This window comes from Heloderma suspectum, chromosome 13, assembly GCF_057233095.1.
Source record: "Heloderma suspectum isolate Gila_16-S chromosome 13, 16-S_ref, whole genome shotgun sequence".
Classification (NCBI taxonomy): Eukaryota; Metazoa; Chordata; class Lepidosauria; order Squamata; family Helodermatidae; genus Heloderma; species Heloderma suspectum.
In genome coordinates, this window is record NC_139470.1 from 23,794,637 (window position 1) to 23,816,509 (window position 21,873).

The window sequence follows — 21,873 nt, forward strand, 5'->3', positions numbered from 1 at the left end:
AGTGCGAGTTATGTTTCACAAGTGCTGCTTTACGCAAGTGTAACATCATTCGTGCAACAGCCAGGACACCATTGGAAACTGCCCTAACGCAACCAAAGAGAGGGCTTTCCCATCTGTGGCACCGTGCCAGCGAAACTCTTTCCCCAAGGAGACTTGCCTGCCACCCACTTTAGTATCTTTTAGGCGTCAGGGTAAGACATTTTTATTCTCTAGTGGCGCAATCCTATGCAATTCTAGTCCTTCCGTTCCTTTTATATCTGGTATTGTATTTTAAATTTTTGCACCGCTGCCAGCTTCTGTTTGGTTATTATTTTTATATTGTAGTTTTTAAATTTTAAATTTTATATTGCATTTGATTGTCTGTATTTTATTGTCTTGTGTGGTTTTAATTGTTGTGAACTGCCCAGAGAGCTTTGGTTATTGGTCAGCATAAAAATCCAATTAATTAATTAATTAATATACACATTTTTGGAAGTGGTTTTCCTAACATAATGCATTTTTAATGTCGTTTATACTAATGCACACATTCCTTGTGCACATTTCCATATACATTTCTGTACCACTTTTTTTAACTGGATGACTCCACTGCAAAATTCAAACTGTGAATTTCAAAGGATAATGGAGTTTGTTTAACGTATTTGTTCAAAAGGGGGAAATGGATGTCTCCATCCCTACCTAAGACCCTTAGGGCACAATCCTATGCATGTTTAGCCAGATATGAAGTGCCACAACTCCCAGCATTCCCCAGCCAGTCATGCTGGCTGGGGAATGCTGGGAGTTGTAGGACTTTTTTTCTGGCTAAACATGCATAGGATTGCACCCTTAGGCATTTTGATGGTTCATACCTTAAGACACCATTGGGAGGTTGCTACATTTTTAAAAAAATGGAATTGAAGTTTTTACTTTGCTGTTTTAATTGTGCTAATTAATGCACTGTGCTAATTATGTTGTTTTACCTTTAACTGTTTTTTACTCCACATGTTGTTATTGTTTCGTTTTAAACTGCTCAGGAATAAATAGTATTAAAGGTGGTACATAAATACTTTAAATATATAACAAAATAAATACAGCACAGCTGTTTGGTCCAGCATGTCCTGCTAGTCTTTGGCTTCACTCAGTTCAACCGTTCAAAGTCTACCCTAAGCTCTCCCTTGGCTAGCAGTGCTGTTAAGAAAGGTGGGTCAATTCATGGAGAAGGACAGCTGATCGGCATCTTCATGACACACAAGGCATTTCCAAAACTTTTATTGATTTTATTTATTAATGACATTTTTATCCCATCTTTCCTGCAAGGAGTTCAGGGCAGTGGGCACAGCTCTACTCCCCACTCACCATTTTATCCTCATAACAACCCTAGAGGTAGGTTAAGCTAAGAGAGAGTGACTGGTCCAGGGTCACCAAGACAGCTTCAGGCTCAAGTGGGGATTTGAACCCAAGGGCAGTATCCAACAGTATCATTCTGCAAACTCAAATAGTGCTAGCGGAATTCCTCCAAATCTGTCTGTTGCACAATGGGTTGCACAAACATAATGCACAACTGGTTCTGCACCCGCATGCACAACCACGCCTATACAAACATCACTTTAGTTCAGTTCTCCTCTTGCACAAAGTTTGGAACTTAGTTTTTGCTAGCGCAACGTCATTAGTGCTAACGTAACGACTCAGTTGGATACTGCCCCATGTCTCACTGGCTTTTTAGTCCAGCACTCTTTCTGCTCGAACTAGGTTGAGCCCCTCGACTTTCATCCCCACATGCTTTGGCATATTCCCCGCAATGCTCAGGAACTGAAAGGAGCTTAATCAGTGGGCAGTGGGGACACATTATCCCAGAGGATTGCTTCTGGAAGGGAGCAACCCACCTCACCCAACCCCAAGTGTTACTTACCATGATGATGTACCAGTCATTGACGACTGTCAACTCAAAGAGGGTAACTACATCAAGAAAATGGAGGTGGGGGGCAAGGAAGGAGAGAAAACACTTTAATGGTCATTGTTAAGAACATAAAAGGAGCCATGCTGGATCAGACCAAGGGTCCACCTAGTCCAGCATTCTGTTCACACAGTGGCCAACCAGCTGCCCACAGGAAACCCACAAGCAGGACATGAGCGCAACAGCACCCTCCCACCCATGTTGCCCAGCAACTGCTGTACATAGGCATCCTGTCTCTGATACTGGAGGTAATCATAGAGCCATCAGGAGTGGTAGCCACTGATAGCCTTCTCCTCCAGGAATTTGTCTAACCCCCTTTTAAAGCCATCCAAACTGGTGGCCATCACTACGTCTTGTGGTAGCAAATTCCACAGTTTAACTATCCGCTGTGTGAAGAACTCCTTCCTTTGATCTGTCCTGAATCTCCCACCAATCACCTTCATAGGATGACCCCATTGGGTTCTAGTATTATGAGAGAGAGAGAGAAAAAATGTTTCCCTGTCCACTTTCTTCACACCATGCATCATTCTGTACACCTGTTGTGACTCAGTTTCTCCTGGCAATACTTCCATTTCAGTGCTACATAAAATCAGCAACTGAGACAGCTGTGAAGTTGCTCCATGCTTTGGGGAGGGGCTATGGCTCAGTGGCAGAACAGCGGTTTTGCATGCAGAAGGTTCCAGGTTCCATCCCTACCATGTCCAGTTAGAGCTAGGAAAGATTCCTGCCTGAAAGCCTAGAGAACCATTGCTGCCCATCAGCATCAACAATCCTGGGCAAGATGGACCAAGCGGGCTGATTCAGTATAAGGCAGACTCATATGTGCCTAGGATGTCTCTCACATTGGGCTTGCTTTTCAGGAAACATGCGTAGATTTAAAAAAATAACCTTACTGAGCACTGTCTGCATAGGATGTGTTGCTGTGGCAAACATCTATCAGCAAAGTCAGCTTTGGCTAACGTTTTAGAGCACTTCATATTATCAGTGCAAGACCAAATTAAACCACAAAACATCTTGATTTGCAGGAATTCTAGTGGGTTTTGCCCATTTTGCTTCCCAAAATAATCAAACGAGCTTGACAAAATAAGTTTGACATGAATGCAGGCTGAGGTATTAGCTGCAAGGAACAAGACATTTCAGGGTTAGCAGTTTTCATTTTCACCTTCAGTATGCATCAATACCCTCTGCAGAACAATCCTTAAGGGGCTCCTGTGCAGGCATCAGAACTGACGTTTCCGCAGGAGGATGCAGCAGATGCAGGGCACTGTGAGGCTGAGACAGGGATGCACAGGTTTTGTTAAATCCGTTCCATCTGTGTTTCAAAGATTGTCAGATATCTTTCATTCGTTGTGCTCTCATTGACAGAATCAGACTTTTTTTACCCAGAATTTCGTTCTACTTGCACTAACTGGAATGAGTGCTAATTCGCATTAGCGCTAGTGCGCGGTAGTACGCACTAGTTGATGTGAATTAACGCCAATGCTCACCAACTATTTCACATTAGTGCTAATGCAACAATGTGTACTTGCACTAACGTGCATTAGCGCTAATGCGAATTAGCACAAATCCCCCTGAAGTGAGAAAGCTGTTCGCAAGTCCACAGAATCTGCGTGACTCGGAAAAAGCCAATCTGCTGAGGAATCCGCAGATCGGGTTCATAGAAATCCATCATTTCAATCCGTTGTGGATTTCTCTGACATTCCTAGGCTGAGACCAGCATCCTTTACTAGCCAGGTGGGTTGGAGGGTGTTGTAAAGGTGTCCCCAACCAGTCGTGTCCGACTCTAGGGTGCGGTGCTCATCCCCGTTTCTAAGCTGAAGAGCCAGCGCTGTCCGAAGACGCTTCCGTGGTCATGTGGCTGGCATGACTGAACACCGAGGTGCATGGAGCGCTGTTATAATGGATGTTGTAATACAATTACAATAATGGGTGTTGTAATGGAGGCCAAAGGAGGAGTGTGGAGAGGCACCATACAATCTGTACCTCACAGGCAACCGTAGCTTCTTACATAGATCCATGTGGATAGCTTGAAGACTCTTGTTGTAAGAGCTACTCTATTATCTCATCAGTCTACCATTTGAAGGTGAAACCACTACCATTTCTTGCCATCCTCAAAAATAGTTGTTTATAGTGGACCTTTGTCCCCCTTGCACTTTATTCATTATCACAACATGTACACTCCTTGGCAAGGTTTATAAATTAGTCTAAATACTGTACTGTCCTATGCGGGTCATTGTGCTATATACAGTGTGTCTGTATACATACGTTTGTTTACTTTTGGGCATCGCTTTTATACACTAGCTGATGTCCTTTGTACTAGACCACTGAGGAAGACTGTACACTGAAGTGTGTTTGGTTCATTTTGCACTCGTTATCTTTGGTATGGTTAGGCCTTTACAACACAACTACATTGTATCCTTTCTTATTGTTCTGATGTATATTTTTTTTTACACCACAATAACGCTGTATTCTCTTTTATTGTTTGGATGTAGGGATGTCGGAGAAATGCCCAATGGAGCTAAATGAGTTCGGATTTTCATGAATCTAACCTGTGGATTCTGCAGTGGAGCAGCTTTCCCCCCCGAGAGGCAGATTCCACTGACTTGTGGACCGATTTTCTAACTTTCCCAGATTTTTTGCAAATTTCGTCATTGAAAACTATGCAAAAAAAAAATCATGGCCAAAATACGCATTTCTCCCATAGGCTACGGTGTGAAAATGTGCATTTGGGCGAATTTGTGCAATTTCACACACGTGAAAATGCGCAATTGTGCAAATGCGAATTTGTGTGGATTCGGAAACAAAAAGTCCAATTCTGTCAATGGGCGGACGATGGAACGAAAGTGCCTGACAGTCTGCAAATCAACAGACAGAACAGATTCTACACAATCTGTACATCCCTATTTGGATGTTTTAAACAACATCGATACAAAACTTTAACATTGATTTTGCTCTGTACATATTTATTATCAACAGAAAGCCCAACCGAGCTGTTGTGCTGCTGTTTTCATAGATCTATGCACTCTATTGCCAACAGGAATTCCTGTTATACCCGCAGAGGTCACCGTGAGTCTCTTGGGTTTGCGCTCTTACCGAAACTGTTCAAAACATTGTCAAAGTTGTTGAGATAGTAGTAGCCTTCGTCCATCACCGTCCGGTTCCCAACAGTGCGGTTCACCCAGCGATAGGCATCTGCTACTGTGCTGGAGCTGAAAAGAAAAGCAGGAACAAACGGCCGATAGTAGCTTGAAAGCCGAGTATTACAAGTACAGTGCAGGATGGTGCGAGGCAGGTTCAGAACCAGGGATGAGGAAGTGGTCTAGGCATTGTTTCCATGTTCCGTAACCTATAAGGCTGCCATGCTGTGACATGGTAACCAAAGAGTCAACTCAACCCAGTTACTTCAGGGAGCTGTGGTTGTCATCATCAGGATTTATGACACTTTTATTCCACCCTGTCTCCAAAGAGCTTAGAGCAGTGCATATGGTGCTTCCTTCCTCTGCCTTTTTCCTCCAAACAACCCTGTGAAGTAAGATAAGCTGAGAGATTATGAGTAGCTCAAGACCTCCAAGTGAGCTTCATGGGTGAGAGTGGGGATTCGAACTTGGGCCTCTGTACTCCTAATCTAATACTCTATTCCAGGGGTGGCTGGTTGTAACTGAGGGGAGCTGGGAGCCCAACAACTTCTAGAGGGACACAGGTTGCCCGCCCTTGCTCTAACTACTACGTCACACTGAGGTATCAATGTGTTCAACTGGCACACCGCTCTCCTCAGCCCACCAGTCAATTCTGGCTCTGAACACAGATGAAAGATAAAGGGGCTGTTCACATGACATGACAGCCCATGTGTTAAACAACCCATGGGCTGTCGGGGATGAACAGGAGACAGCCAATGCGCTGCCTCCCTCGTGCACACCACTTCCACTTTTAATCAGCAACAGTCGAGCGTCCCCTTCATACGTTGCTTAGCATGTTGTGCGAACAGCCCGTATGCATTTTCCACATTGCGGATGGACAGACGTCAGGCTTGCAGGATCTACATTTTTGTTCTTATTATTAGAGCCCCAAGATTCACCATTCAGAGCCTGGTACAATAGACCTTGCTGGGAAAGACTGAAGGCAAAAGGAGAAGGGGACGGCAGAGGATGAGATGGCTAGATAGCATCACCGATGCAATGAATATGAACTTCAGCACGCTCCGGGAGAGAGCGCAGGACAGGAAGGCCTGGCGTGCTATGGTCCATGGAGTCACGAAGAGTCGGACACGACTGAATGACTGAACAACAACAACAATAGACCTAGACTTTTTGTTGTTGTTCAGTCGTTCGGTTGTGTCCGACTCTTCGTGACCCCGTGGACCACAGCACGCCAGGCCTTCCTGTCCTGCGCTCTCTCCCGGAGTGTGCTCAAGTCCATATTCATTGCATCGGTGATGCTATCTAGCCATCTCATCCTCTTCCATCCCCTTCTCCTTTTGCCTTCAATCTTTCCCAGCATCAGGGTCTTTTCCAGGGACTTTTCTCTTTGCATTAGGTGGCCGAAATATTTGAGCTTCAGCTTCAGTATCTGTCCTTCCAATGAGCAGACCTAGACTTAGAATTAAATAATTCTGAGTCCAGGAACTAGCCTTGAGTCCAAAAACTAAATGGAACTCCCCGTCATTGCACACAAAAATCCACTCCTGGTTACTCCAAGCTTTTTTTTTACTTGAGCAGAAGAATTTAAAGATGGGGACAGTCATTTTCTTGCTGCTGGTGTTGAACAACTGGGAGTCAAAAACCCTTGCTGATCTACTGCAACCAACCCAGAGATTTACGAGAGGATCCAGATCTACCTTCTGCCCAGCCCTGTTCCAAAAGGAAGGAAAATGCTGGATACTTACTTGCAACAGTTTGGGTAGAGTTTTCCCGAGAAGAACTCCATGCCGATGATGGCAAAACAGTAATAGAAGATGAGCAGAGTTAAGCCTAGGCTGGAGAAATGAAAGCCAAGAGTCAGCAAAACCAAAGCCATTCATAGCATGGCTTTTCTGGTACGGAGCTTATTGTACACTATGGAAATCCACTCCATTTCTTGCTTGCAGCAGGTCAACACAAGACGTAGTTATGTCCACCGTAGTGATGGCTTTAAAAGGGGGTTAGACAAAGGGGGGTAGATGGCCACCAGTTTGGATACCACAAGATATAGTGATGGCCACCAATTTGGATGGCTTTAAAGGGGGTTAGACAGCCACCAATTTGGATACCACAACACATAGAGATGGCCACCAATTTGAATGGCTTTAAAAGGGGGTTGGGGGGGTGCAGTGGCTTAGTGGTTAAGACACTGAACTGCAGACTGGAAGGTCGGCAGGACAGCAGTTCGAGACCCGAGTGCTGCGTGACGGAGTGAGCTCCTGTGTTCAGTCCCAGCTCCTGCCAACCTAGCAGTTCGAAAGCAAGAAATTGCAAGTAGATAAATAGGTACCGCTTCGTGTTCAGTCATGCCGGCCACATGACCAAGGAAGCATCTTCGGACAGCGCTGGCTCTTCGGCTTAGAAATGGAGATGAGCGTCACCCCCTAGAGTTGGACGCGACTGGTTGGGGACACCTTTACCTTTTTAAAAGGGGGTCAGACAAATTCCTGGAGGAGAAGGCTATCAGTGGCTACTAGACCTGGTGGCTATATGCTGCCTCCAGTATCAGAGGCAGTGAACCTATGTACACCAGTTGCTGGGGAACATAGGTGGGAGGGTGCTGTTGTGCTCATGCCCTGCTTGTGGGTTCCAGCATGGGTAGGCCTTGTTTCTGTCTAAACATGCATAGGATCATGCCCTTATTGTGCAATCTGGTGCACATAGGCAGTGATCCTATGTACGCCAGTTGCTGGGGAAAATGGGCAGGAGGGTACTGTTGCACTCATGCCCTGCTTGTGGGTTCCTGGTCAACAGCTGGTTGGCTGCTGTGTGAACAGAATGCTGGACTAGATGGACCCTTGGTCTGACCCAGCAGGGCTCTTCTTATGTTCTTATGACACCCCTAAGTTTTTGAAGCTTGAACGTTCTACATCTAAGACTGGGTAACATCCACCATACAGCAGAGAGACATTTCAGCTCAAAGTTCCTTGGGGATTAACTCTCTTCAGTCAACTTTTCCTTCGCATTTTTCAAACTTCACATGCAACTCAATACAGTAATCTAACTCTGATGTGTGCCTAACTGTCGAAAGGCATCACCAAACGTTATCTACAATCCAGTCCTGTCAAGCTTAGATTACTGTAAGGCACTGTAGGGAGGGCTGCTTTTGAAGATCACTTGGAAAGTTCAGTTAGTCCAGAATGTGACAATGAGATCGCTGGGTGCAATGAGCATATCGCACCTATTTTGCAAAAGTTGCACTGTTGTGCAATGGAGCGGCTGTCAACTTTTAAATCCCTAAATGACCCAGGTCCAGGAGATCTAAAGGACTGTGTTGTCCAATACTAACATGCTTGTTCACCCACCTCTGCTCCGACGATGCTTCTCTTAATCTGCTCCCAAGGTGAAGAAGTTGGTGCCCAGAGAAAGGGCTTTCTCTGTTGTGGCACACCTCTGGATCTCCCTTCCCTGGGAGGTTCACTTGGCACTGTCCTTGTCAGTGTTTAGACACCATGAAAACACAGAATCATAGAATCATAGCATAGTGGGGTTGGAAGGGGCCTACAAGGCCATCGAGTCCAACCCCCTGCTCAATGCAGGAGTCCAAGTCAGAGCATCCCTGACAGGCAGCTGTCCAGCCTCATCTTGAACGCCTCCAGCGTGGGGGAGCCCACTACCTCCCTAGATCATGGGTTCCATTGTCGTATTGCTCTAACAGTCAGGAAGTTTTTCCTGATTTTCAGACGGAATCTGGCTTCCTGTCACTGGAGCCCATTATTCCGTCCTGCACTCTGGGATGATGGAGAAGAGATCCTGGCCTTCCTCTCTGGCACAACCTTTCAAGTACTTGAAGAGCGCTTTCACATCTCCCCTCAGTCTTCTCTTCTCAAGGCTAAACATGCCCAGTTCTTTCAGTCTCTCCTCATAGGGTTTTGTTTCCAGTCCCCTGATCATCTTCATTGCCCTCTTTTGAACCCTCTCCAGTTTGTCTGCATCCTTCTTAAAGTGTGGTGTCCAGAACTGGACACAGTACTCCAGATGAAGTCTAACCAATGCTGAGTAGAGGGGAGCTAGTACTTCACGTGATTTGGAAGCTATACTTCTATTAATGCAGCCCAAAATGGCATTTGCTTTTTTTGCAGCCATATTACGTTGTTGGCTCATATTCAGCTAGTGATCTGCAACAGTTCCAAGATCCTTCCAATTCCATGATTTCACTGAGCCTTTGACTGGCTTTAGCTGTTCATCTTGGTTCTTTTTCTATTTACTGAAATGGCTGCTGTATTTTTAATAGTTGTATACTGTTCATTTTATTGTTCCAATTGATTGTCTCTGACCATTGTGAGCAGCTTTGTACACAAATTGATGGAAAAGCAAAGTGTAAATATTTAAGTAGGGCTGCGGTGGCTTAGTGGTTAAGACGCTGAATTGCAGACTGGAAGGTCGGCAGGTCAGCAGTTCGAGACCCGAGTGCTGCGTGACGGAGTGAGCTCCCGTCTTCAGTCCCAGCTTCTGCCAACCTAGCAGTTCGAAAGCAAGAAATTGCAAGTAGATAAATAGGTACCGCCTCGGCGGGAAAGGTAACAGCGTTCCGTGCGCCTCGGTGTTCAGTCATGCCGGCCACATGACCACGGAAGCGTCTTCGGACAGCGCTGGCTCTTCGGCTTAGAAACGGGGATGAGCACCGCGCCCTAGAGTCGGACACGACTGGTTGGGGACACCTTTACCTTTTTACTAAATATTTAAGTAAATAAGAAAGCAATCCTATGCCCCCGCCCCCGGCAACATCAGGGTTCCCTGATCAGGGCTCTGCGCTCCCCACCCCCTCCCCCTTGTAGTGGGTGTGGAGAGAACCACGTCAGCTACCTCTTCGCGCTTGTAAAAAGGAGCGCAGAGATGGGGGAAAGGGGGTGTTCCAGGGGCGGGGAGGGGAGGAGACTGGGGCAGCTGCAGAATACCATTTCCTATGGCCGCCCCATCCTCCTTCTCTCCCCCTCCAAGCTGCCACTGCTAGACGGGCAAAACAGCCCATTTTGCAAAAATGCAGGGCGGCTGGAGCACGGAGGCAAAGATCGCCTGCGCTGTCCTCCCGCCCTGCACCGGGTACAAGGCAGCCTCTGAGTTCAGAGGCTGCCGGGTATACACATAGGGTTGCACCCTAAAAACAGATCTGAAAGTGGTATCCAATGCACTCTGAAAGCAATCCTGCTTCAAACACACTCATTACATGAGGACACTCTGAACATTTTAATCAGGCTCAAAGCTGCTCTAGGTTTTGGAGGGCCCTTGGGCAAGGCAGCCTCAATACCCCCCCACCCCGCTTCAGTGAGTCCACCTTCTCACTGCCATTGTCACCAGCTGCTCTTGTTCCTCATCCTCGTTCTCATCATTGCTACCACTTGCTTGCTTGATAGGCGGAGAATGTCAGAAATGGATCGTCCTTCCCCTTGCAATCAGCACTACAACAGACAAAGCTTCAGGCTAAAACGACTTTATTTTGCTAGAGATGAGCCTCTCTACAAATGCAGATTCAAGTAAACTCTCAGAGTGCTTCAGGCCTTAAACAACTAATTAACAATCTCTAAGCAGAGGAGACGAACCGGAGGGTAGAGGAATTGCTGGCTGTTTGAGTATGAACCTCTCAGCCAAGCTTGTTTTGCAGTGATGTCCCTCCCTTAGGGTGGCTCCCTCCTACATTGGCTTCCAAGAGTGGCTATCCAGGCACAGCGTCTGAGCCCTGCCCCTAACTTTTCCTGCTTCGCTTTGCAACACGCCCTAGTGTCTCTCAAGTCACGCCCGTCTTCCTCCTCCTCTTCGGAAACTTGAATTCTGACGGTGGAGGGAGGGGGCAGAGACTCGGCCTGGGCCATCTGTTTGTCAAGGCCATTGGGGGAAACCCTCCCAGCATCTAGGTGCTCTAGGGAGGGTCCCTCCCCCATGCTTTGATCTAGCAGTTCTAACTCTGACTCAGAATTGGCGCAGTCAGGCATCTGAAAGAGCTGAAATTCATCCCTGATATCAAGCCAAGAATTTCCCATCCTTCTCAGTACCTGGCCATCCTGGGAAACAGCTCAAACATGGTGTCCAAGACATTCCGGTAACGTTTCTTCAACTTAAACAGCCTGCAACAAGAGAGAGAAAACATTCATTCCTTTCATAAGGATGTTTGTTTGTCCAGTGTGCCCAGCTGACTCTGATCTTTGAATGCATTATTAATCTGAGTCAGTAAAAGAAGGACACAATGAGAGCCAAGTCAATACAAAGGCAACCACAGCCTCATCTGTTCTCTTCACCCATTATAATGGAATTTGTATTCCAAGCTCTGCATTCATTTATCAGTGGACTGGGCAAAATTCAGAAGCAGCTTTGGCAATACCTGGTGCTTTTTTCAGAGCTGCTTATAAATAATGAATGCTCCTACATTGCATTACAGACATGGAGGTGACTTGGGGAAACCATAATGTGAACAGCAGCTCACTGATGTGATGATGTCAAGGACTGCAATACCTGATGGACTGCCTCTCCCAGCATGAACCTACCCGTACACTACGTTCATCATCTAAGGTCCTCCTCCATGTACCTCCTCTGAGGGAGGCTCAGAAGGTGGCAGCAAGGGAGAGGGCCTTCTCAGTGGTGGCTCCCTGATTATGGAACTATCTCCCCAATGAAGCCCATCTGGCACCAACCTTGCTATCTTTTTGGTGCCAAGTTAAGGCCTTCCTCTTCTCTCAGGCATTTGACAGCATATGATGCGGTTTTAATCAGGTCCTGGATTTTTGCTGTTGTTGATGGTTTAAAGTTGTTTTAGATATATGGGCGTCTGTGTGTGTGTGTTGTCTTTTTAAACGTTTGTATGCATATGGTTGTTTAATCATGTATTTTTAAGGTTTTAATCTTTGTAGACCGCCAAGAGAGCTTCGGCTATTAGGCGGTATAGAAATGTAATAAATGGATGAATGAATCAATGAATGAATCCATGAATAAATGACTTGAGAGAAGCCACAATGGGAAAAAGCATCAGAGCAGGGAACTATAGGAGGCAACCAACTTACTGAACATATAAAGCGTCCTTCTTCAGGGTCAGACAATTCATCCATCAGGTCCAGTGCTGCCGACTTTGACTGGCAGCACCTCTCCCAGGCATCAGCAGAGGTCTTTCCCAACCCTGCAGCCTCCGTTCCTTTAACTACGGGCTGGGCAACTGTGGAAGGTGTGGGGGCCATTTCCCTACCACCACCACCATTATAGGCTACACTTCGTGGAGTCCTGGGGGAAAAAATGGTGTCCGTAGTGCTATCAAGTACCAAAAGCCTCAAATTTAGCTTGCAAACGAGCTAAAATTGACTCCTTTGGTGCTCTGTAGCACTACGGACATCATTTCCCCCCGAATTCAGCAGTGCAGCATGGTTTGCAGCCAGGGGGGCGGTATGGACCACACGCAGTCCCTGTGTTGTCCACCCTTGCTTCAACTGCTTAAGGTGAAATCCTATGCATGTTTAGACAGAAAAAAAAAGCCCTACAACTCCCAGCATGCCCCAGCCAGCATGGGGCATACTGGGAGTTGTAGGACTTTTTTCTGTCTAAACATGCATAGGATTGCACCCTTAAGAGATTTTATTATAATAAGTGGAAGTATTACAAATAAACAAACGAGAGGAGTCAGGGATTCTGTACGCAAGGTGGGGGCTCTATCACAGCTGTCCTCCCCTTTCTCCTGACCTCGGCCTGGCCTCCCCATCCAAGACTGTCCGTGAGCCAAGTTCTTCATCGCACTTCAGTAGAAAGGCATCCTTCCAGCTCCCTTTTGTCATCCTCTCTACATATTCGACTGTCTACTCACCTGAGTAACTGCAGGGGCCGCAGAACTACAATGAAGTAGAATGGCTTCATGTCAAAGGCTAGGGCCAGGAGACCCAAGAACGCAAACAGGGTGACTGAAAAATCAAAGCTGGAAAAGAGCAAGAAGGATCCTCAGTGGGGAATTCGTGAGGTGATATCCCCCTGAGCTGGCGACTCAAGCCCCCTTCACAATGAGACACTTACAGGTTCCAACCAGAGGACAGGTACTCTATAGGACCCAATCCAGTGATCTTCAGTAGTACCTCAACCCCATAGACTGTTGACACAAGAGAGCAGAATGTCAAAAAGTATTGCAGCCTGAAGAGCAGATATCAGTTTTGGGATTAAGGCTGCAATCCAGAGTTGGGCCACTGGTATTTTGGCCTACAACTCCCATCATCACTCACCACTGGCTATGCTGGCTACAAGTGATGGGACTTGTAGTCCAAAACATTTGGAGGGCCACAAATTGACCAAGCTCTACGATACACATTAACCTGGGAGTAATTCCCACTGAACTCAATGGGGCTAACTTCTGAGTAGACATGATTAGGATCTGCACTGTAAGTTGATCAACAGCCAATCCAACTCGACAAGAGGAAATTGTCTTTCCAATCTGGAGCTGATAGAGACCAAAGCTCTAATCGGTTGGAAGAGAGAGGTGTCCCATCAAATCCGTTCCCTGAAATTGATTAAGGATTGTTTATTTATAACATTCCTATCCTGCCTTTCAACAAAAAAATATTTTCAAGGAGCCTTACAATGTATGTTTAAAAACAACAACAACCTGCAACAAAACAGTTAAATAAAACAACACAATTTTCCAGCAACACCAAATTCCTTTGAAAGCCAATTAAAACTGATCTAAAACCATTAAAGGCCCAGGGAAACAAAATCATTTTCTTCCTAGAAATGAACAAAAAGTCCTGTAGCTCCTTAAATATTCATGAAGTTATAAATGGCATAAGATAGGATCCAATTCATCAGATGTGTGAAGTGTGACCCCTAATCGGCAGGTAATGTACGATGCATCTGGAGACGTGAACTGTAGTTCACAAAATCTTATGCCATAATAACTGTTAACATTTCAGGTCCATGGAGACAACTGGGTTTGGCTTACTGGTGATAATAAATATATATGAAAAAATCTAATGAATGTTTTTTTTTAATCTGTGTAGTTTAAAGGCATGCATCTAAACAGTGAAAGAGGATACAATGTTATTGTGCTGAAAAAAACCCTAACGATACCAAACATCACCAGTACCAAATGAACCAAGTGTGTTTCGACATACGGTCTTCTTCAATGGTCTAACACAAAGGACACAGTCTAATATATAAAAGGTGTGCCAATGAGTGAAGAAATATATATATGCAATGCCCAACAGTCAACGCCCTTGGGGAGGAGGTCATAATACAGATAAACTTTGTACTGGAACTCTCTTTAATATTGAATGATGCATATGTCCTCTTAAGCTATTTACCGGTTTCTTGGAAGTTAACGCATGGTCAGTGCAAATGGATTTTCCAAGCCCTCTTGACAGCCAAAAGACTGATGTACAAATGATGTACAACACTGGAAGGATAAATGTTCACTTCCTGTAAAGCAACAGATTGAGGATCCAACAACGAGATCAGCATTTGAATGGGTGGTATAGAGGTGCCACTCACGAACGGATAAATATATGGATATTTTGTCCGCTTTTCTTGAAGCTTATGCATAATCCCTTGTTTTGTTTTGTCCCTAGAATGTTGTATTTAATGGAATATTGATATTTCTATGCATGTAATTTCTTGCCTTTCCCCCCTTTTTTCCTGCATGGTTTATTTTTGTTTTGTTAAAATCACAATAAAAAAGATAAATATTAAAAAAGCAGCAAATTGCACGTTTTGACTTGTGCAAATGCCACCATTGAGACAACTGGCTTTAAAAACAAACAAATAAACAAACAAACCCTCAGATGCTTCGACTGGGGGCACTGAAAGAGAGCACCTGGGTGCATCAAGTCTTACTTGTAAGGAAGATGATGTAACTCCAAGGGACATCCCGGGAGAAGATTCCATCTGAAAAAGCAGAAAGAGCACAACCTTAGAAGGGCACTGAAACCACATAGGAGGGGGACAGAGGGAGGGGGGTTAGCAGAAAGAAATGAGCTCCATTGTCCCACACCTCGCAGCATGAAGGTTTCCACCAGGATCCAGAGGCCGTTCACTGCCACCAGGGTATCTACAGAACACATCAAAAACATCAAGATATCTTTCGGATACAGTACTGAGCAGTCAAGGGGTTGTTCAAATGCATGAACTCAGCTAAGTAGTTGCCCTTGGGATGCTTCACATGGGAACCAAGATGTATGTATGTATGTATTTATTTATTTAAGTTGTGTGTTTTTAACCTGCTGTTCAGCTGAAAAGGGTCACAGGGCAGCTTACATAACACACAAGGTAGCCTGGGTCCCCACAGGCTTACAATCCAAAAGACGCAACACAAAAGGAAAAGGGGAGGGGAGGGAAGAGGAAAACAACCAAACCCAGGCGCCAGTTCTTAAAGGATGTCCTACTGAAGCGCTGCTTGCCAACTGATTTTCACTCACACCATACTTGGCTGCGCTTCCTTTGGAGAGTTCCTGCCCAACGGGACAGATCCTAATTCTGTTAGTCACCGCTCAAGATGGAGACCGCCGCTGAATCATCCTGTGATACAGCCTCCTCCAGATGTGCGGGGCTGCAATGGGAATTGTAGCCCAACACATCTGGAGAGTGCCAGGTTGGGGGAAGTGGCTCTAATATGCTGACATTGACTATAAACCCGAACAGGATTTGTAACATGTGCCCGTTATAGTAATGTATGCATTTTCATTGTTAAATGTGACCCAGGTAAAAGAAGGCTAATAATGTGTCAGAAAGTGAAAGGTGGGAGGGGCGTTATGTCTGCGTGTGCGTAGACTGAGTTTATAAGGCGGGAACATACAGTTAGAAGTCAGACAGGGATTTAGGGATTGTGGAAGCAACATCTAGTTAGTAAGGGCGGTTGTGTATAGGATGTTAGATGGGGCAGAGTAGGAAGGGAAGTTAGGACCAAGCATTAACGAATAATAATAACAACAACAACGACAACAACATATAACTCTTCCTGTTACAAAAAAATCTTTTATTTGTTTTTTAAAACACAGACTCCCAGGTGTTGACTGAATTGTAACGCTGCCATTATGACATTCATTTCCTGGCTACTTCTCCTGTAGTGGGTTGAGAGAACCAATTCAGCATATTGAGTTTCTCTGGAACCCACAGAGAGTAAAAGGACTGAAGCTTGGGTGTCAGTGGGAGCAACTGATCCAGGTGAAAGCAGGTGTTTCCTGAGGGGTTTGATTCAGAAGCAGAGGCTGCGGAAAAGGTGGAACCCACCCAGGAACACCACAGGATTCAAAGGGCAAAGGCCTGTACCCCTATATTCTTCTGGCCTCTGTTCTAGTAATTTTGACAACAGAAAAGAGGAGCATGCACACACAGGCACACGCACACACACATAATCTAGGCTGAAGAGCCACTTAGGGGGACAAAGAACCAAATTCCCCTCCGCGACACACATCACAAGCCCACATTCATGGTTAACAAAGCATCGTAGTCCCCTGTGAGGAGCTGGTCCTTTGCATTAGCAGAAAGTGCAAAACTCTAGTTCCTGCCCTCCTGCGGGTTCCCAAGGACCAGCTCCATAAGCAACTGCAGGTTCCAGATCTTTCATTCTCTTGGAGAAGGCCCCTTTTTGGACAGGAAATGAGCTGAAGATGGAGAGCAGCTAAATAGGCAGAGTTAAGACAAGGTGGCACTTACACATGGCGTACTGGAAGGCTCGAGAATTCACCAGTATGTTAATGCCTATTGGAAGGAGGAGCGTAGAAGAAAAACAGTGTTAATGGTTTAAAGACCTACTTCGAGAGTCTTCCTTCTCACTCTTCTCTACAATGTTCCACAAATACGCAGGGCTTCAACTCTAGGGCACTGCGGAGTTTTTTTTTCTAGTTTCAATCATCTAAAGCTGAAGAGAACGTTAAAAACAGAGTGCTTCTCCTTAGGCAGAGTTTAATTAACCCTTGGGGCTGTGATCACAACGCCTGAAAGTGACTTTTTGCACTAAGCCTGGGATGTTAGGGATGTTCACACTGTGTAAAATCTGCCCTGTCTGCGTTTCGCGGATTGTCAGGTGCCTTTTGTTCCATCGTCCGCCCACAGACGGATGCGAATTTTTTCGTCATGCAGAAAAATACGCAAATAATTCCATCAGAGGGTTCACAACAATTTACAAAATTTCCCTTGGTACGTAACATTTAGCGCAGTGTCTCCCATTCCATTCAACTTTTCCCTGTGTATATTTACAAGTCTCAGAAAAAACTTGCGTATTTTCCTACGAATAAATATGTGCAAATTTCAGGAAAGTTAAAAAAAAAAATCTGGAAGTCAACGGACTCCGTGTAGCCTGAGGGGGTCGCTCCACAGCAGATTCCGCAGGTCGGCTTCTTAGAAATCCGAGCTAATTTTTGTCTGTCTTGAATTCTCCAGCATCCATATGGGATGTCCCGGATAACACCAGCTAGTGGCTGGGAACTAAGGATGTCCGTCGCTGGGAAATCCAGTTCTTTTTTGGCTCGACGGAATCCCACAGCATGCACAGCTCGCTTTACATCTGCGAGCCGAGCTGCAGGCTGTTTCCTGAACTCCAGGAACATTTTTGCGCATTTAATCAGGAAAGTTCTGCAATTTGCGCAAATGTCTGAATAATCTGTGCAAATTACGACTGAATTTGCCCAAATTATGGCTGAATTTAGGTGACTAGGGGCCAGTCATAGACTCTCAGCCTAACCTACCTCACAGGGTTGTTGTTGTGAGCATAAAAGGGAGAGGAAGAGGATTATGTACGCCGCCTTGGGTTCCTTAGGGAGGAAAAAAGGCCGGATATAAATGCAATAAATAAATACATAAATAATAAATAATTAGTGCAAATTTGGCCATAATTTGCACAAATTTCTTACAAATGTGTGCAAATTGCAGAACTTTCCCCCTCAAATATGCAAAATCCCCAGGAAACCTGAAACTCTCCATAATGTTCCATGCATCTAATGAAGTGGGCTCTACAGTCCACAGACTCTTGTGCCAGAATAAATTTGTTAGCCTTTGTTATTCCACAACACTCTTTGTCGTTTCTTCAGCACGTGGTCTTCCGAATAAACAATCTCCCTTGCCTTGTATGTGTAGGAAGAATGTGGGGTCAGTCTTTGAAAAGAAGCCTTTTGGGATTCAAATAGGGCCTTCAACTGTGCCAGGCCTCGAATCCAGGGCAGTACCTTTAAAAATAAGGAATGCTGTCCGTGGAAGATCATCAAACCAGTGTTCACGGTTTCTTTTAGCCTGAAAACAGAAAAGGACATAAAGCAGCATGAATTTAGGTGATCACCTTTTCAACAGAATAGTATTATTTACAATGCAGAACAAGAGCAAAATTACAATTACACAAGATGCCCCTTCTAGGAGACCCCTCTGTTCCACAATCCCAGCCTCTCCTTTCTCTGTGCCGTCATCCTGCCCAATCTAGTCTGTTACCTCACATCAAGCACCCCGAAATCAAGGAACTGTAACAAACACATACAACTTACCTTCCATTTTAAACCAACAACGTCATAGAAATTGTACATATCCTTTAGACTGAAAGAGAAAAGTGTCCTCTGTTAAGAGGTGGATTTTCTTTAGGGCATCAACTCATGTGAAATTGCATTTTGTGCATTTTGCTATGTTCTCCCATTCAAAGACATGCCATAGCTCTTGGATGAAGCGGTCTTAAGTTCTTGTTAAGGCTTTGCTAACAGCAAGTCTTCCACCCCATGCCACAATTGAAAGCTAATTATGTATAGAATAGGAGTGGGCAACTTTGGGAGGTCCAGGGGCCATTCCCTCCCCCCTCAGACCACCCCCATGGCCTGCATCTCTCCCTTGCAGTCCATCCCCCCCCCCCATGCTGAAAAAACAGAATAAAGTAAAATGCATTTTTTAAATGGCATCCAGAGCAGCTATGGAGCATCAAAAGGCTCAAAATTAGTTTGTTTTCTACAGAGCTACCACAATATATATAATTTTTTACAATTGTGGGGGCTGCATGTTGCCCATCCCTGGTGTAGAGACACAGAACATCTGATTGCATATTTTGCATGGTTTAAAACAGGGGTGCAAAATGTGTGGCCCGTGGGCTGCAGGTGCCCTCGAACAAACCCTGTCTGGTGGTGACCCCAGAAAAAAGAAAGGAAAAATGCTGCCGGAACTGCCTCTATAGTTGTTGCCACGGAAGCCTCATTCCTAGAGTGTCCCCAAAGCATTCTATGAAGCTCCTGCACATTTCCTAGAATGCCCTGAAAATGTGCTATGGAATACAGTTTATTCTCTAGTGCTCTCCACCCCTTCCCCAAGAAAAACAAACAAGAGTCCCCACCTGACTAAAGGGGTATTGCTTTGATTCAGTGCTTTGAAAGTAAGGTAGCGGTCTCTCGCGTTCATCCGAGGTTTATAAAACTGCATCAGCCCGTCAAATTGCTTGAAGGAGATTCCAGAGGGTATCTAGAAAGCAAAAAAGGTTTTCCCTACGTGAGTTGCACAGAAAATGCAGAGGGTACAGGGCTGCCACAGATGCTTGTCAGTCTGCCTCATCTCTACAACTCTGGAAAGAAATTGTGGGTTAATATTTGGCAATCTCAAAGACCTCCAAGTTCAAAATCAGGTCTGGATAGAGATGCAAGGCCTTGCTCATCAAGAACTCTGCATGCACCTGAATCCCACAATAGAATACACTGTGCATCAAGCATTAAGAGAGATGAATGTGCTTAAAGGAAAGCAGAAGTTTTACCAGTTCTGCAAAAGAGATGCATGTTAAACAACCAAATCTTGCAATAAATCCAGTGGCCAGTTCATGTATTTGTCAACACAGTTACCATGACAATTACACCAGTCTTATTATCGATGGCATCTTCCCCTGCATGTCCTATAATGCCATATGGGCCACCATCGTGCAAACTGTGAGAATCTCCACTTGAGAGGTGAGCCTTCTTGGTGGCAGCCCCACAGCCTATGGAAAACCCTCCCCCGTGCAGTTCAGGAGGCAGAAAAATGTGGTATGTTTCAAATGAAACATACGCACTTGTTCACCTCGGCCCTCTCTGGCTTGTAAATAATCGTGATAGATCCTGTGCTGCTCCATCTTACTGCTTTTTGTATTGCTTCTATATTGTTATTGTAGTTTTTAAATTGTTTTTAACTGTGTATTTTAAATGCATTTGTTTTGTTGTAGTTGAAATTGGAGATTTTTAATATTAAGCAGTAGATAAGAACTTAAGAACGTAAGAAGAGCCCTGCTGGATCAGATCAAGGGTCCACCTAGTCCAGCATTCTGTTCACACAGTGGCCAACCAGTTATTGGCCAGGAACCCACAAGCAGGACACAAGTGCAACAGCACCCTCCCACCCATGTTCCCCAACAACTGGTATGCATAGGCTCACTACCTCTGGTACTGGAGGTAGCACAGAGCCATCAAGACTAGTAGCCATTGATTGCCTTTTCCTCCAGGAATTTGTCTAACCCCCTTTTAAAGCCATCCAAATTGGTGGCCATCACTACATCCTGTGGTAGCGAATTCCATAGTTTTACTATGCACTGTGTGAAGAAGTCCTTCCTTTTATCTGTCCTGAATCTCCCACCAATCAGCTTCATGGGATGATCCCATCAAGTTCTGGTGTTATGAGAGGGGGAAAAAAAATGTCTCTCTACCCACTTTCTCCACACCATGCATAACTGCTAACAAAATGCTTGCAGCAAGGTTAATAGAGGGTCCTCAGCCAATCGGAAGGCTGGATTTGGGAACTAATCAAGGCCTCAGAGTGCTTTAAAGAAACAGAGGAAGGGGATAGAACTTTCTATTGCTTCTGGATTTTTCTATTTACTAAGTTATATTACTTATATTACTAATTATTTATTTGTAATATCAGTATTTCTATTAAATAATGAATAAACAAACCGAAATCAGAACGAGCTCTGTGTGACTATCCCAGCCGTCTGTCCCCTTACAGATGTGCCAAATAGCAGGTATAGTCCAACAAAAGCATAGAAGCATAGAATAGTAGGATTGGAAGGGGCCTACAAGGCCATCAAGTCCAACCCCCTGCTCAATGCAGGAATCCAAGTCAGAGCATCCCTGACAGATGGCTGCCCAGCCTTGTCTTGAACGCCTCCAGTGTGGGGGAGCCCACCACCTCCCTGGGTAATTGGTTCCATTGTCATATTGCTCTAACAGTCAGGAAGTTTTTCCTGATGTTCAGCCAGAATCTGGCTTCCTGTCACTTGAGCCCATTATTCCGTGTCCTGCACTCTGGGATGATCGAGAAGAGATCCTGGCCTTCCTCTCTGGGACAACCTTTCAAGTACTTGAAGAGCGCTATCCTATCTCCCCTCAGTCTTCTCTTCTCAAGGCTAAACATGCTCAGTTCTTTCAGTCTCTCTTCACAGGGCTTTGTTTCCAGTCCCCTGATCATCTTTGTTGCCCTCCTCTGAACCCTCTCCAGCTTGTCTGCATCCTTCTTAAAGTGTGGTGCCCAGAACTGGACACAGTATTCCAGATGAGGCCTAACCAGTGCTGAGTAGAAGGGAACTAATAGTGTTCCCACTAGCCCACAAATGGGCAACTTTCACAGGCTCCGGGGCCACTGTTTTTATCATGAAATTTTATTTTATTTCAAAATACAGTTAACAAAATAAAGGGAACAAAAAGACAAAGAACGTACATAACAATAATAAATCAAAACCACTAAAGAAACAAAGGAATTGACTAATTAGAAATCTTAGTCTATAACTGATATGCTTATGGAACATCTACAATAAAACGACCTAAGTAGAAGCTCAATATCTAATGAAAGTAAAAATACAAGTTCTGCAACATATAAAAGGAGTGTGCATAAGTG

The 21,873-nt window shown here is 45.0% G+C and overlaps 1 protein-coding gene across 3 annotated transcripts in view; it reads right to left on the reverse strand.

The window, feature by feature from the left end:
* Window positions 1-21,873, reverse strand: part of TPCN1 (two pore segment channel 1) — a 76,300-nt gene that overhangs the window by 11,118 nt on the left and 43,309 nt on the right. For 2 of the 3 annotated variants that reach the window (XM_084820444.1, XM_084820445.1), the window contains 12 exons: window positions 19,358-19,482; window positions 18,531-18,579; window positions 18,222-18,285; window positions 16,714-16,758; window positions 15,053-15,109; window positions 14,896-14,946; window positions 13,090-13,162; window positions 12,887-12,994; window positions 11,097-11,168; window positions 6,813-6,902; window positions 5,024-5,139; window positions 1,886-1,932 (listed from right to left, as the gene is read on the reverse strand). In XM_084820444.1, the coding sequence (XP_084676570.1) occupies window positions 1,886-1,932; window positions 5,024-5,139; window positions 6,813-6,902; window positions 11,097-11,168; window positions 12,887-12,994; window positions 13,090-13,162; window positions 14,896-14,946; window positions 15,053-15,109; window positions 16,714-16,758; window positions 18,222-18,285; window positions 18,531-18,579; window positions 19,358-19,482 (897 nt within the window). The remainder of the gene's footprint in view (window positions 1-1,885; window positions 1,933-5,023; window positions 5,140-6,812; window positions 6,903-11,096; window positions 11,169-12,886; window positions 12,995-13,089; window positions 13,163-14,895; window positions 14,947-15,052; window positions 15,110-16,713; window positions 16,759-18,221; window positions 18,286-18,530; window positions 18,580-19,357; window positions 19,483-21,873) is intronic. The other variant, XM_084820443.1, reaches the window with a different exon arrangement.